The sequence below is a fragment of the Leuciscus leuciscus genome (genome assembly GCF_965113295.1).
Source record: "Leuciscus leuciscus genome assembly, chromosome: 22".
Taxonomy (NCBI): domain Eukaryota; kingdom Metazoa; phylum Chordata; class Actinopteri; order Cypriniformes; family Leuciscidae; genus Leuciscus; species Leuciscus leuciscus.
The window spans coordinates 4072944-4089310 of NC_138746.1; the positions used below are offsets into that span (position 1 = coordinate 4072944).

The window sequence follows — 16367 nt, forward strand, 5'->3', positions numbered from 1 at the left end:
ACTGTTATCATCACCTTCTAAATGTGTTTTTTTGTATACATTGCCGTTTAAAAGTTTGGTTTCAGTAAGATTTTTAAGAAATTACTACTGTTATTCAGCAAGGATGCATTAAATGGACCGAAAGTGACAGTAAAGACATTTATAAAATTGCTAAATATTTGTATTTCAAATTTCAAACTTTCTAATCATCAAAGAATCCTGAAAAAATGAAGTGTTACAATAGTGACAATGAAGACCGTAGTGTAACTTATAACTCTAACTTATTTTTGATCAAATAAAATTTTGCCTCTATAAACCCATAATTACTGCTTATTAATAGTTTGTAAGGTAGTTGTTAAGTTTAGGTATTGGATAGGATTAAGAGATGTAGAATATGATCATGCAGAATAAGGCATTAATATGTACTAATAAACAGCCAATATCATAGTAATATCATGCTAATAAGCAACTAGTTAAGAGTGAGATTTGGACCATAAACTAAAGTGTTACAGAAACTTATTTCAAAAATCTTACCAGCCCCAAACCTTTCGAGTTTTGCACAAACACTGAAAAATCTGTTATTTATTCTGTTGGATAATTTTTGTATTATAATAGCTTGTTTAAACAATATGCAACATTTGCTATGTTTTTACTATCAAATTCCTGTCAGATCGTAAACTGTACTGCAGTTGTTGTAGGAAAAAACGTGGCTCAAACGTAGGGCTAATTTCCATACCAGCTTTATATTTGGGCGTGCGTCTAGTAAGCCGGATCAAAGATGTCTGGAGTGAAAAGCACTTAAGGAAGGTGAGTGTTAAGGCTGTAAGACCGCAGCGCTTAAGCCAACCCCGCCAATAAACGCCAGGAGAGATAGAGAGATAAAATGAGGCCCGGGAGGCTGTGCCTGTAAAACACTGCCCTCCGAAACGTGATCCTGTAAAAATATTTTCCCATCATTAAGCTGTCATCCACGAACCCCTGATACACAGCTTGGCCAGGCACTACGAGTGAGCGTGTGTGTGTGTGTCTGTGGAGGCATTAGTTAGCAGTCGGGACGATGTATTTATTTGAATTCTGTCCCTTGGTAATGTGTCGAGTGAGGCGAAACGACTCGCCCAACTTTGTGTGTTTAAACTGCAGGTTTGTGTAAATATCTGAATTTTGAATGTGGTCCGATGCTCTCCTGAGGACTGTCGGCTAGTGTGTATGGTACTATGTATGCATGCAATAGTTTAGTATGCAAAGAGAGGAGGGATTCTTTATTTACACATGTCTGTCAGAGAGCACCTCTCCTCTGCCCATTTACAAAAGCCTTGTCGACCGCTGTTTGTGCGAGTGCATGTTTACACGTGTCATTCAGCGGCGTCTGCCCTGATGTCAGCTCTTACAGGGCGGTCTTGCCATCTGTGCAGCGTTAGTGAATGCCAGAGAAAGTTGAGATGAGGCAGAGATTAATAGAGAGTTAATAGAGGGTCAGTTTGAGGAAAAATAACAGGGTTTTCTTTCTATATATATATATATATATATATATATATATATATATATATATATATATATATATATATAGTAAATGCACTAGCTGACTAACTGACCTTCATCTTAGTCCAGGAATATTAGGCTGCTGTCACTTTAAGAGCTGCACGGATCCATTCAAGCGCGAGACAACTGCACACACATCCAAAGCACGCTCACAAAAAAGAGATGTTAAACCAGTCGGTACCCATCCCTATCCAGGACAGCCCCTTTTTTAGTACTAGCTAGATGTGCTTTTGCATTGATGACTTATTTTTGTAGGCCAACCCAGAAGTTACTGTAGCATCACCCTGGTTCCCTCGACAAAAAAAAAAATGTTTTTCTACTTTCCCAAATAAGATGTGACCTACAAAGTTGTATGAATTCTACAATTTTTTATCGATTTTTTTTCTTCTTCTTTTTTCTTTTTTTGAATGAACAACTTTTATCATTTCTTAAGCTTAAATGTGTTCTCTGGGGGTGAACTTTTAAATCTGTTTAATGGAATTTTTGTCTATTGAAAGTTTTTTTGGAAAGATGTTTCGTCAGCTGAACAATCTGTATGTTTCTAAACAATCCACTGAACGCACAGCCTCGTTTTCATTCCTGTCAAAAAATGTAATATGCCGCTAGCCTGACCAAGGTCTATTCCCTACGCAAACACGTCTAGCTAGCTAAATTTCATGCATGCAGTTCCAAAATGTCTGAAACATGCAAGTGTGCATTGCTTTCTAACTGTTACTGCAAGAGGCACTGTAATGGGCATTAGCACAAACCTTTGACATGTTTATGGAAGCTGCCTGAATAGTAAGATATGGGTTATATGCAGTCATTGGAAAGGTACTCTATCGACCCCTTTGGCAGTAATGCAAAACAACAAGCTTGCTTTCTCGTAGGGATTGACACCTGATTTCAATTCCGCCTCCTTAGCACTTTCTGACTCTATTTCAGATCTACTTATCAACTGTGTGTAACCTGCAATTTAAACAGTAGGCACAACATGGCAACTGTGTTTGCTCTTTGTGTGTATCTAAAAAGCCAAGATAAGACACCAGTGGGTGAAAGCAAGTGTGCACTTGTGTCTGTCAATGCACAGACCTGTCCTTGTTCCTGTGTATGTTTGCCATTATGTAAGAAGGGATAGGCCAGGCATTGTTCGGGACTATAGAGCAGGAGGGACTGTGAACAGCATGGTAAATGTTTAGACAGGTTGCAGTTGGAATTCATGACTGCAGCGCATACACTTTTTTTATTATTTTTTTTATTATTTTTACTGTGTGTACTACTGTTACTATTGCTCATTCTCTTGGTTAGGGGTTTGTTCAGACACCCTAACATTGTGTCTGTGTCTTTTGCATGGTCTAACGCCACTCAGATTTTCTTCAGAAAAATACTGTATCTAGTTTCTCTCATTGTGTCTTTTCAGCCTGTAGGTGCCTATGAATACTTCTAAAAAAAACCTGAAATGGACCTCTACAGAGGAAATAGACCCCAGATGTGCATGAAATCCTAGTGAATGGCGAAAAGCCGACATCCCGCCTCTATTTAGACCCCCTCGGTTCGCAGTGGGAGGGTTTGGTTCCCTCCGTGGCCCACAATGGCCTTTAGGACCCAGTTTGTGGTTCGATCTGGATTTGACTTGTGGGTTTAACTACGTCTTGTGACAGATTTACACTACTGGACAAAAGTTTTGGATAATTAATCTAAATGTCTTTTTTGAATACATTTTAAAATGCAATTTATTCCTGTGATAGCAAAGCCCAATTTATATAAAGAGCAGCAGCAACAGATTTCAGAAGGATCATGTGACACTGAAGACTGGAGTAATGATGCAGAAAATTCACAGGAATAAATTAGATTTTAAAATATATTACTGTTTCACATGTACTTTTTATAGAGTGAACACAGCCTTAGTGAGCACAAGGAAAACATTCCAAACTTTTGAGCGGTAGTGTACAGAAGTACGGCTACTTGGCAGGACTGCTTTGTCTGTTCTTCAATTTAAACTTTGAGAGCATAACATTTATCTTGGTACAAGAAGTTCTTAGTATCTAGATTAATTAAAAAAAAAAGCAGTAAAAGTGGATTACATTAAAGTATTTGTAATGACTTTTAAGATCTGTAAAAAAAAAAAAGTGCTGTTTGTTTTCTGTAGGTCATGGCTGACTGTAAGGCACAGAGTGCTCTCCCCAGATCAGCTTGTGTAGACGTCTTCACTCCCCACAGCGAGAGTTGAGGTGTTGTCTTTCACAGAGATTCCTAGCCAGCAGTGAAGTTGAGGATTTATGCCTCTGATTAATTGCTTTTCTAATAAATCTCAGGTATGGACCCTGCGGCGCGCCCCAGCCGGTGGGGTGGAGTTTTTTTAGAGTACGTGGAAATTAGTTTTTTTCCCCTCGAGAGTCGAGACCCTCTCATAGAAGACGCAAAACTGACATTATATTACAGTCAGTGTTTTCACTTTCACATCTTTTGAGCATTCATCATTTTATGGTAGATTTACCTTAGAATGCACAGATATAAAAACATATGGACTACACCAGTAGTCGACTAACTATTATAATGTTTGGTAGCCATATTTTAAATCCATACTTTTTACTTTTGGGTTCGTTTGAGGGGTTTTTTCCCCGTTTTTCCCCCGTTTTCAATACTTTCAAACTATGCTCTATCAAGCCAGCATTCAAAATGTGTCTTGACAGATGTTCCTTTACCAGTTAAACACTTTATTGCAGTATAATTAAATTAATTTCATGTTATTTTAATTCTACTTGAATTCAAATTGCAATTCTGCATCCGGTTTGCTTTCTCAATTCATATTCAATTCAGGAATTAAATTTGAATTTATAAGTAGTATCTCTTGAGTAACTAGAACTTCACAGTAAAATGCAATACAGTAATAATTATATATGATCGATTAGAGAAATACTATACAATCATGATCAAAACATTATTATTTACAATTAAAAAATGGATATTGTGAAGCTCCATTCACAAATATACATTGTGCATCCTTAAATTAAAGCAAAACATACCTGCATGTCCATGTTTCTTCTCCATCTTGGATGGTTTTGTTCTTATCCAGTCCTCCATGACGTTGCATCTGTCATTGCCACATGTTTTTGGAACTTTCTGATTTCATCTCTGATTTATTATTGTGTATTTGTTTTAAACGGCTATTCATGCAACATGACGAAAGGTGCTTCTCAAACACAGTTCTTGTTTTCTTTTCTTTATCCTCTGTATTCCTCACTATGGTGATGTCAATGAGCCTTAGCGAGTGTGGGCCGTCTGTCAACATTACCTTCATTGTCGTGTGAAAGCAGGTTGGCAGGAGGACTTGAAGACGGATGGCAGTGTGTTCATCGTGCCATTCTTTTAAACAAACACGGGAGTGAGAAATGCAGACAGAAACACACGGATTAAATTGGTTTCAATTTGTCCTTTTAGCAGTCACAGTTCACTTCACTGTGCTTATGAACTGATGTTGGATCAGAGCTCGTACCCTCAGACTCTTAACCACATCCTGTCTCAGCAGAAGACAAAAGTGGCTTTGGATCAGCTGGAAAGAGCGGGACAGAGAGCATGTCGTTTCTTGCCATTTTTTTTTCTTACCTGGCCTTCAGCCTGTGCTATCACATCCTCCTCTGATAGCACTTTGCTGAGCTAGCGGAACTGACAGATTTATGGATGCAAAGGTAAAAAAATATGTTCCACGTGGTTATTTTTTGCTCGTTTGGCTTTTTTAGTTGTTTTTTAGTCTTCAGCATCCCATGATACCCTCTGCTATCATTTTAGATACAGGCGTCAGCTAGATCAGTTTACCAGGAGATAACAAGAATTGATTTACAATAAATTTGGAAACCAAATCTTGATTTTTCTAGACGTTCAGTTCTTTTAGTGGTTTATGGAACATCTGTATTGTTCTGCAGATGTGGACAGAATATCTTAATAATAACTTTTAAAAAATGCAATTAAAGCAGCTTTATTTTCAGTCAGCTATGTACAGTAAATGCACTTTTACATAATAACTTTTTACATAAATATCTACAAATTATTTTGAATAATAATATTTCACAATTTAGCTGTTTCTGCTTTATTTTTGCTCCAATAAATGCAACCTTGGTGAGCAATAAGAGACTAAAAAAAGAGACCAACCCCAAACTTTTGAACTTTAGATTATATTCTGTAGAATTAATGGGGACTGTAGTTTACAAGCCTCAAACAGAATGCAAAAACATCATAAAAGTAGTCCGTATGACTACATCCGCCCTAGTTCTCAGTGAGTCATTTGAACTATTTGTGCATTACTTTTTTTATGTCCTTTTTGAAGTTTGAATGCTCCAGTTCTCATTCATTGTAATTGCATGGAAAAAAGTGGCAGAATCTCGTGACAAAATTGCTTGCCTTTGTGAACTATTCCTTTAAGAGATATATCAAACTAGATACATTAAATGCAAACTTGCAGTGCATAAAGAATTTTACAAACATTGTCCATTTATTCTTCCCCAAAATTACTTGTTAAGGAATTACCATTAAGGAACTGGAACTTCGGACATGTAATCATTTAATGTTTGAAATATCCCTTCCTTGATTTGAAAAGCAAATTGATGGTTACATTTTGGTGTGTCTTTTAAACTGGCCATCTTTGGAGCAAGCACTTGCGTGCAAACACTGAATCTTTGAGAGTGATTTGGGGACAGGCTATGAGGAGAGAAGGCCTTTGGTGCGGCGGTGAGCTCAGCCTCGAGACTCGTGGCCAACAGAGCCGTCAGGGAAGTGGAACAGACTCCGAGATAATGACCAGCCAGACTCCATCTCTCAGTCTCTTAACAGTCTCGTCTTAACTCTATGACAACCTTTATCCAAGTGTCTTCTGCATGAACCGTTCTGACTCCCCCGAGATCGCAGGCTTCTGTAAGTATGTGCTAACTACAGTGTTTCCGTACCGCGTTTCTACAGCGCCATGGTAAAATAAAATTTTTTCCAGAGATGTAAGCTTGCAGTCTGAATTATGATGAGGTATCACATGTATCGTTACGTATCTCCATTGTCTTCACTGGCTGCACTCAAACAACATGATTCGTTTAATGAATTTTTAATATACTGTAAATGTGTACAGGATGCATTAAAAACACACGTCAACTTTAGCCATCTAGCAGAAAATAAGCATGCAGTGCCATTTTTCCTGAACTGCTACTGTGAACTTGCTCCTACTATTCTGTTTCTATGGTCGTCAAAAGTGTCTGAGAATGATTTCCCCCATCGTATTCCGGGAAAAGGTTTGTTTCTCAATGGCTCCAGACCTGTTGGAACAGGCAGAAAGTCCCTCATTGATGGCAGAAAGCATGTCCAGAGGGCAGTTACTGACATCAGCCCCTTATTGCACACTTCTTCATCCCACCCCGTGCATCTCTCTGTTTACAGTACATGCAGTTGGACATGGTTGTATTCGTAGTCCATATACAGTTTCCATTTTGCAGATTTTATTACAGGTAAAGTAGATTAATAATTCCTAGATCTGAATTCATTATATTTTAGATCTTGGAACAATTCACCAGGGAAGACGAATAGCCTTAAATATACTCTGACATAGAGTGCACCAAATTTGCTTACAATTTTAATATTTACTTAATTTATCATTAATGATATCTGCAGTTAAGTCTGCTGCACAGATGAGTTTCTGGTGTGTGATCAGTGTCTCTTGCAATTAATTAATTAAATTATTCATTATTATAATTTTTTTGTTGCATTTATTTAACTGATCATGTAAGGAATAATGTACATCCAGCTGGTTATCGCAGAATAAACCAGAATAACATACCAATGGATGACGAGATTGACCAATCAGAATCAAGTATTCCACAGACACATGTAATAAAAAAGACACTTTTTGGACTGTTTTTCTTGATTTTTAGCTTGACTTGTTAAATGTATCATCTGTTTGTTCTGGTCTTCCTGGTTTCCCCTAAAAATGGACGTTGCATCTTTTCAAAATCTCTTTACAGGCTCTTGCATGTACCAGCAGCCGAGATTCCCTTTCAGAGCACGATCACAAGCTGCACATTTAATGGCCGTGGATTTGACATTCCACTCATCCAAACATCTGTAGCACATCTTTCACATTAAAGGGGTCATCATATTCTACGCTTTTGTTGCATTTTATACCTTTCCCCCTGAAGTCTATTGTAATGTTATTCAAGGTTTCTTGCACCAGAACAGTTGTGCTTTAGCTTTGCATGACCATTATCCACCTGCTCTTTGACCATTTTTGCTACTATACCTTTAAGAATTTTCTATGCATAAGACCTTTGTGATTGACTAACCCCTGCATACCTGCACAGCCCTTTCAGTTTTTCCATTTATTTCAAAAATTTAAGAAAAATCCTGTTTTTCATTATGTATCCATCTATAATTACTACTATACTGTATTTTTTTTTACAATTCCGTGGTGTTTTACATATTATGTTCCTATAATGCAGTATTGTACACGTGCACACGTCTGTCTGCAGGCTCGAAAGCAAACAAATACTCTTTCAATGCTCAGTGACCCTTGCTTGCTTGTCATCGGACTGCTCTGAATAAGTCACCTCACTCTTTAGGGCTCTCCGTATAGTCTGCTGATGACAGAGTGATGAACACGAGTGTGAAAACCTTTCCCTCACTACCCATCGAGCATATCGCCACCCCTCCTTGCCTTGCCCAACAAAATGCCTTTTATTTTCACGTTCCACAGGGTCCCTCGTTCCCATGCTGTCCGTCTTGTGAAAACAGGACACATAGTTTCCACCGCGGGTTAATGAAAGACGAATCCTGTCGGTAATGGTGGGACTTTCACAAGGCTGCTTCTAGTTTGACCAAATACTGAACTAAACCCACATAATCTGCGCGGGCTTTAGTGTGTGAGTGCGTGTCCGTAAGTTCGTGTCAGTGCACTTTTGCCTTCGCCAGAAATAGCTTAATTGTGTTTGAAGAAATGCAGAGATCTGCACTGAGGCGTTTGCTTGTTTACACTGCGGTCACAATGGTGTGTGTATATTTGTTTGGCTCTGTGTGACTATGCGTAGTCCCCTAATAGACACGCAACTCAAGGCCTGAGAAGGCCATCTGCTTTCCCCCTCTTTTTCTCTCCTGGTTTCCCTCTAATCTACAGCATTCGACATACCGATGCACTGACCGAGCTCTTCTTCTTCTTGTTTTTGCATTCATAGGGTCAGTACCGGCCTTCAGACCTCCTGTGCCCTGAAACCTACGCTTGGGTGTCCATCGAGAGATGCATTTCCCGCCTCGAGATCTCCGCCTACTCTCGTCTCAACGAGAACGCTCAAGCAGGTTAGCCTTCAGTGGGATTATAAAACACTTAACACATCAAATCCATCTCACAAGAAAATGTCAGGATGTTTTTAAAGTTTTGGTGTTTTAATGGCACGTTTTCTCACCTAATTGTCATTACTGCATCTGGACACTTTACTTTTGACTTTTAACTCATTTGTTTTAACATCATTGAATTATTATATAATTTTTTATTATATTATTTTTTATTAAATACAGCATACAGGAAATTCAGCAAATACCAAAATATATGGTTTATTTATATTTATTTACATATTTTTATATATTTATGTTTTAATTACAATAATAAGAACTGTCCTTAATTTAAAAAAATTTGTTTAACAAAATTATTATTATTATTATTATGCCCTGTTTTAAGACTAAAATAAGCAAAATATAATTTCATATTTTCTTTTGATTTTGGAATGAAATTTCACCCTAAGTTTTACATTTTATATATAAATAACAATACATTAAAATCATATATAGTGTAAAAAAAAATGATATAGTAAAAAAAAAACAATAAAACAATAAAAATTATATATTATAATATAGTAAAATGTTAATTTAATATATATTATATAATTTTTTATTATGTTTTTGCTATGTAATTTTAATATAAATGTATATATATTTATACGTATATATATATATATATATAACATTTATTTATTTATTTTAGTAATATATCATTAATTTATATATAATTTTAATGATATTTATATCCTATTTTAAGTCTAAAATAGGCTTATTTCTGTAAGCAAAATACAATTCCAAATTTGTTCACCCTGTCAGGTTTTTTTCATATTGTGAGGTTCCCCCACTGTCACCTGTTCTGTTGCTCAAGTTAAAAAAGATCCTGTAGTTGAACCTCTAAACTCTCAAAACACATTGGCTGTTCTTCCCTTTTCCAGAGCCAATCTGACAAGACCTGACAAAGTTTTAGGTCCAGCCAACCTTTCCCTAACACAGCTGACTGCGCTTATCAAATGCTGTCTGTTTAGTGTCAAAATTGCATCAGGTTATTGGACTCTGGGTCAGATCGAGCGAGCTCTGATGGAGATCCATCACCACAAGTGGGTTCGGGAACCAGTCCACTTGACCACGTCATGACACTTTACTATCAGACTTGCTAATCAGTTTGACAGATTGGTGGAGTCTGTAGGGGCCAACTGTAAAATCAATATGTAACAGCAGTTCCCATGTCTGTAATTGCACAATAAACGTCATTTGTGTCAGCTTAACTACGGTAGCCATTCGCTCCTTGGATGCCATTGCTTTGGAGCTCAATTTGTAAACCGTCAAGTGTGTTTATAGATTTCAGTTCTGTGAACTAAAGGAGGGGTGCATTGGTCCTGCGTTTTGTGTGTTGAAATAACAGGACTGGATCCAGGCATGGAGAACATCCAGGATTCTGTTGCGGCAGTCAAGCGGGTCAGTGCTGTGGTCTCGGCCCAGAACTCTGGGGTTGATGACGATGATAATAATAATAATAATGTCAGTACCGACAAGTAGACGCCATGCTTGGGCCAATAGAGGGAGGGTGAGGCGCTGATGAAGAAAATAACTCTTCTTATTTTTCTCTGCTTTTTCGTTTTTATTTCCCTTTGCCCAACTTTTATGTACACTAGCAGTAAAATGTTTAGACACACCTCAGTGTTTTTTCTCATTTTAGAATAATAGTAAAGTCTTGAACACTATGAAATTACACCAATAGAAGTATGTAGTGACCAAAAATAATGCAATCTGACTCATATTTGAACTGCACATTTATTCATCAGCCAACTTCATGAAATGCATCCTGGGATGCTTTTCAGACTATATTGAAAGAGGAACATGTATACTTGCCATTTTTGTATGGTGTTTCCTTCACTCTCCGCTCCAAACATCCATTTAAAATATCGTTTAATACAGAAATTCGAACATAGGAATGATTTGTATTTGTTTACAAAACCATCAAAAGGTTTTCAAAATCAGTTATCAGTTGAAATCAGTAGTATCACTTGTAGATCATTTAGTTTTTACTGTTTCTTGTGCTTAATTAAACTGTTTTGATTGTGTAAAGTGGGCGTTACAGTACATCCCAGAATGGAGTCAAGTGGTTGGAGAAATTGAGAAGGAAGAGGGATTCGTCACGTCATACTAAAAAAAACAAGAATTTTTTTTTTTACTTTGAACAAACTGCACAGATGAATCGTCTACATAAGACCAGAAATTTGTATTAAGGCAGTAAATAGTTTAAGTAAGAACATATATACGGTGACCGGGAGGGGACATGTTTGGTTCACTTAGTTTTGTCGAGGCCACAACATATAAACTCGTGGGAACGTGATAATATATTGTTGCCGTGAGATATTCATTTGTGGGAACGTCATATTAAGTCGTGGGAACGTGATGATAAATCGTGGCCACAAGATCATTTTGTTGAGGTAACGACATCATTATGTCGTGGCCACGCGGTGTGAAGTCGTGGCCTCGAGATCATATGTTGAGGGAGCGATATATTTTTCTACGAGTTATGTTGAGGGAACCACACCGGTCAATACTGTACATATACAGCAGTCGGAGTTGAATTAGGAATGTCATATAAAGATATAGTGCGGTCTCTGGCATTAAGACATGGGTACGAGAGTGAAAGACACCTGAAGCGCATTCTTAAGTTGAATGGGCTTTTTTGTCGGAAATTTGCTGGCTTGAATGAAATACTCGGGTCACGAATAAAGTCCTGTTTAAGGCAATAAACAAAAACTAATTATGATAAATTTAAATTAACAAATAAAGTAAATTATGACCGGGGTAAAAGGAGGAGGCCGTGTCGCAGTGAAGATTCGGTTCCCACGTTATAAAACTCGCAGCCACGAGAAACAGATGTCGTTCACTCAACATACGATCTCGTGCCCACGACTTAATATCACGTTCCCACGAGTTTATATGTTGTGGCCACGACAAAACTAAGTGAACCGAACATGTCCCCTCCCGGTCACCGTACATATATGACGTATATAGTATGTTTAGTTCCTATTCTTCAATGCTATGGCCACAGAACTTCTTTGTGTAAATTGTTTGTTTGATAAATATTTTGCCTAATTTGATTATTCACATATCAGCATCAGTGTAGTTGTTGCAGCACAACTCGTTCAGCAGAATTCCTTTTCCACTACCAGGAAATGTTGGGTGAAAATTCAATCTAAACTTGTTTTTGACAAACAATGTTATTAAATTGTGTAGTGTCTCACTTGTAGCACAGAGAACACATTGCTGATGTACTTATGTAATTTGAGAGTCTCCGTTGTTTATATTGCCCAGTTAAATCAGGATGTGCCACTGGAGCCCACAGCAGAGGTGTGCTGACGTGAGTCTCTGCGCAAAGATCACACAGATAGTTCTTCACTATTTAAAGAACATGGTTTATAGAGGCGTATCTGTTATTCTGTCAACATTGTGAATTCATATTTAATGCTGGGTGATACAGGCAGATAAAGGAAGGATTGCTTTTAGGATGCCACAGACACGTCCACCCCGGACAGACAACAATGCATTTATTTTTCCTTCACGTCGTGATCTTTATCCATCCATACCCTCATGTGCTTTTAATGTCAGACGTCCCTCTTCACCCAAAAATGATAATGCTGTCATTATTTACTCACCCTCATATCATTCCAAACCTGTATGGTGTTATTTCTAAAAAAAAAACAAATAAAAAAAAGTAAAAAAAAAAAAACATATACACTATACTGTTCAAGTTTGGGGTCAGTAAGATTTTTTTTTAATGTGAAAGAAATCTCTTATTTTCACCAGGGCTGCATTTATTTGATCAAAAATACAGTAAATTCAGTTATTACAATTTAAAGTTTTATTGAAAAGTCTAATTTATACCTGACTGTGGTGGCAAAGCTGAAAGTTTCAAATTTGCTGCTCAGGAAACGTTTCCTATTATTATCAATGTGGAAAACGCTATTTTTGTAGAAGTTGTGATGCAATTTTTTCTGGATTATTTGAAAGAAAGTTATAAAAAAAACAGCTTTTATTTGAAATATGCTTTATTTTTATTTTTTATTTTTTACAATTTAAAATGTCTGTAATTTTAGATCAATTTAATACTAAATATTCACCAAGGATGCAACAAATAAGTATTTATTTATTTATTTTAAAAACATTTGAACTTTTAACAAATTTTTCGTACTTTTGTAGCTCCACAGTCACTGGTCATTATGACAAATGTGAAGATTCATAAACATAAATAAATATATATATATATATATATATATATATATATATATATATATATATATATATATATATATGGGTTTGGAACAACACGAGCAACATAATCTTTCATTTATGGGTGAATTTTTCTCTATAAGGAAGAATAGCAGTTCTTTCAGAAATTGATCTCACCTGTCTGATCATGGCTGTAAACACACTTTCCTTCATCAGGTTCATTTGTCTTCACATTCGACCCTGTCGGCCCTGTAAACACACTGGGGCAAGTGCAAGTGTGCCTGTACTTCTCTTGTGTGTAAATATTTAAGTTATAGCTGAGCGTTTGGATGTTTAAATGGAGTGAGGGTTGAGGTAAGGGTCAAGGAGAGATTATGTTCACGGTCAGCGGATCCTCACAGCAATGTGTGGCGTTTGAACTCGTCTCTGAAGCCGCTGATGAAGAGGGTGTAAAAACTCTATGATCCTCATGGAATTGTCATGTAAGTGAGTGATACCGACCGTTTCCGTTTGGACATGAAATTTAGTACGAAGTAGAGCGGCACAATTCTTGATAAATTGAGAATTACTTTTTCTTTTCTTTTTTAATAGAGATCACGATTCTGAATGGACAACTAAACAAAATAACATGTACTTTACCAGAGGTTCTGAAAAAATGTTAGTTGCTTCAGTCTTTTTAAAAATATTAATCAATTAGATTTTTTTTTTTGTCAGTTTGAATGAATGATTCAATGACTCGCCTATGACTCGCCTCAATTGTTTCATCACTGGATGAATCAGCATTTTTGAATGAATCTCTTGAGTGAATGATTGAATGTCAAATAAATGTTTAAGTCACTTGTTGCCACCTACTGGTGTAACTATGTAATTGATATAATCTTTATTTGAAGTGTCAAGTTACTTTCAAAAGGTGATTAGTCTATTTTGACCATTTGCCTGGTTAGGACACACGTTAGGATGACCGTTTTCTAAATCAAAAACGCAACAGTTATATTGTCAAATCTATAAATTATATACAGTAGTTAAGGAAAATTATTTTAATATCTTTTTCTTTTTTTTTGAGTGAATGATGCCAATAAGAATTACCTCATTGCAGTCCTTATAGCTTCCCACACATTTCGTACTGGCTTTGATTGCATAGCTTGGGAGGCCCTTGGTCTTGTTTGACCTACCTCCGTGCTGACTGGCAACCAGACACGGGCCTTCATTTCCCCCAGTGTTTTTAAACCGTTCTTGTGGTGCCTCCAGTCCTACATGACCTGTTGTTCTTGGCCTGACAAACCAACTATTTCAGGCCTGTTTCTCAGCAGAGCTCAAGGCCAGCGGTCTGACGGTTGGTTACAAGGTCGATGTTTAGATTCTAGTGAAACCACATTGGAGCCACATTAGGAAACTAATGTAGAAATGTCTGCGTTATAAACTACATGCCCTCTTTCGAAAACTGAAAGAAATATGATGCTTTTTATTAATAGTTTTTTTTGGAACTATGAAATTGTCCTAAGCTAAGGTTAAGCTCACCCTCTTAAAGAGATAAAATGATGGACGAATTCTCACCCTCATGTTGTTCCAAACCTATATTGACATTCTTCTATAGAACATAAAAGAAGATATTTTAGTAAATGTCTTTTTTTTTTGGACATACAATGGAAGTCATTGGGTTCCAGTGTTGCTTGGTTCCTAACATCTTCACAATATCTTTTTATGTTCCACAAAAGAAAGTCATATTTCACAGTCAAGTCACATTTTGTGGAAACAGGTTTAGATGATGATGTGAGAGTAATTAAATATTATTTTGTTTTTTATTTGAATGTCATTTGTGCATGAGCCTTTTCAAACTTGGCCACATCAAGATGTGTAACGCCAAGTTTGATGTCATTGGCACTAAACATTGTTTCTCGTGTCTCATAACAATTACAATGATTTTAAATGACTTTATTTAAAAAGTCTTTAAAACTTATTTGTTTTAAATTCTTTCCCCTTTTTTTTTCCTGAAAGGTTTAAAATCAATTTGCATTTTCCGGTCAATTGTTACTTGAATTTTTCATCGTCATCTACACAAAGCAGTATGAATTTGCCCCCCCCCCCCCCCCCAAACACATGGTTTGCGGTTCAGACTACTTCTTCTCGTTGTAGTTATATGTGATTCTAGTACTGGTGACCTATCTGACATAATGTATATTTGTACTGAACTAACAGACCTTGATTGATTGATTAAATTAGGTGTGTGAGTTCAGAGTTGAAACAAAAACATTCTGCCAGACACTACAGAGTCATGGCAATGAATGATCAATCCAGAGGAGGAAGCTCATTTTAATGAGGTGCTTGTGGAGCACGTTTACTCTCATACTGTTGAACTCTTCAATCCTGATGAGGTAAATCTGGCTGTGGGGACTGTATTGTGTTCTTCTGGCAACATCCAGTGACAGAGTACCAAACTGACCTCATGAGCTTCTCCTGACTGACAGGATTCAGGTTATATTTACAGTACGAGATGAGCGCCACAAAATTGTTGTGAAAATGTTTGGTTTTTTGGCTTGTTTACACTGCTACATTCAACAGATTTGTTTTTCAGATTTGATCTTAAGGACTGATAGTCTAGGCTAAATCTACGGCGCCATTGCAAAATAAACTAAATTGTGTGATCTGTGAGTTTGAGGTCTGAATTAAATGTGATGAGGAAAAAAACGAAAAAATTTTTGTTGTGTTGTATTCGCTGCCAACACACAAAGCCATCAGTTTGAATTAGTCCAACGAATTATTTGCTGAATCTGTCAGAGCGGTTACTGAATTAATGTTACTCACTGATTAAGTGGATATTTATATCATAATGTATAGTTAAAGATACAGTACATGCACACAGAAAAGTTTAAGTAAAACATAGTTCTGTAGGAAACTTCTGCAGTTGCTCCAGACCTCCTCCTCTTTCTCTTCGAGGAGCGTGCCGGGGTGTCAGCCCGACTCTCATTCCAGAGAAAGTCCGATCTATCACCTTTGACCTCTGACCCCGGGATAGATCTGGCCCTTAAGCAGCGTGTCGGTGAACCTCCGGTGCGGCTGATTGAGAAAGTCTGATGCCGCTTGACAGGAGTGTTAATCGAGTCAAAGGATGGATGAATGGAGTAAGAATGGGTCGGGGGAAGGAGTGTTTATATACAGAGCGGATGTTTGGATTGACTGAAAAGAGCCCAACTGTCGTGACGGCTCTGTACAGTGTTATTGTTGTGCTTAATTGAGCAGCTAAAAGCTTTCATTCTGAAATGTTTATTGCTGTTTGGTATCTCGACACCGTTTTCATTTTCTTTTACTTTCCTTTAAATGAGTCTTTT

At 37.0% G+C, this 16367-nt stretch overlaps 1 protein-coding gene across 3 annotated transcripts in view; it reads left to right on the forward strand.

Annotated features, from left to right (window-relative positions):
* The window catches only part of ate1 (arginyltransferase 1), a 79397-nt gene that overhangs the window by 57873 nt on the left and 5157 nt on the right, over window positions 1-16367 (forward strand). For all 3 annotated transcript variants that reach the window (XM_082153407.1, XM_082153406.1, XM_082153405.1), the window contains exon 11: window positions 8700-8820. In XM_082153407.1, coding sequence (XP_082009533.1) covers window positions 8700-8820 — 121 coding nt within the window. The remainder of the gene's footprint in view (window positions 1-8699; window positions 8821-16367) is intronic.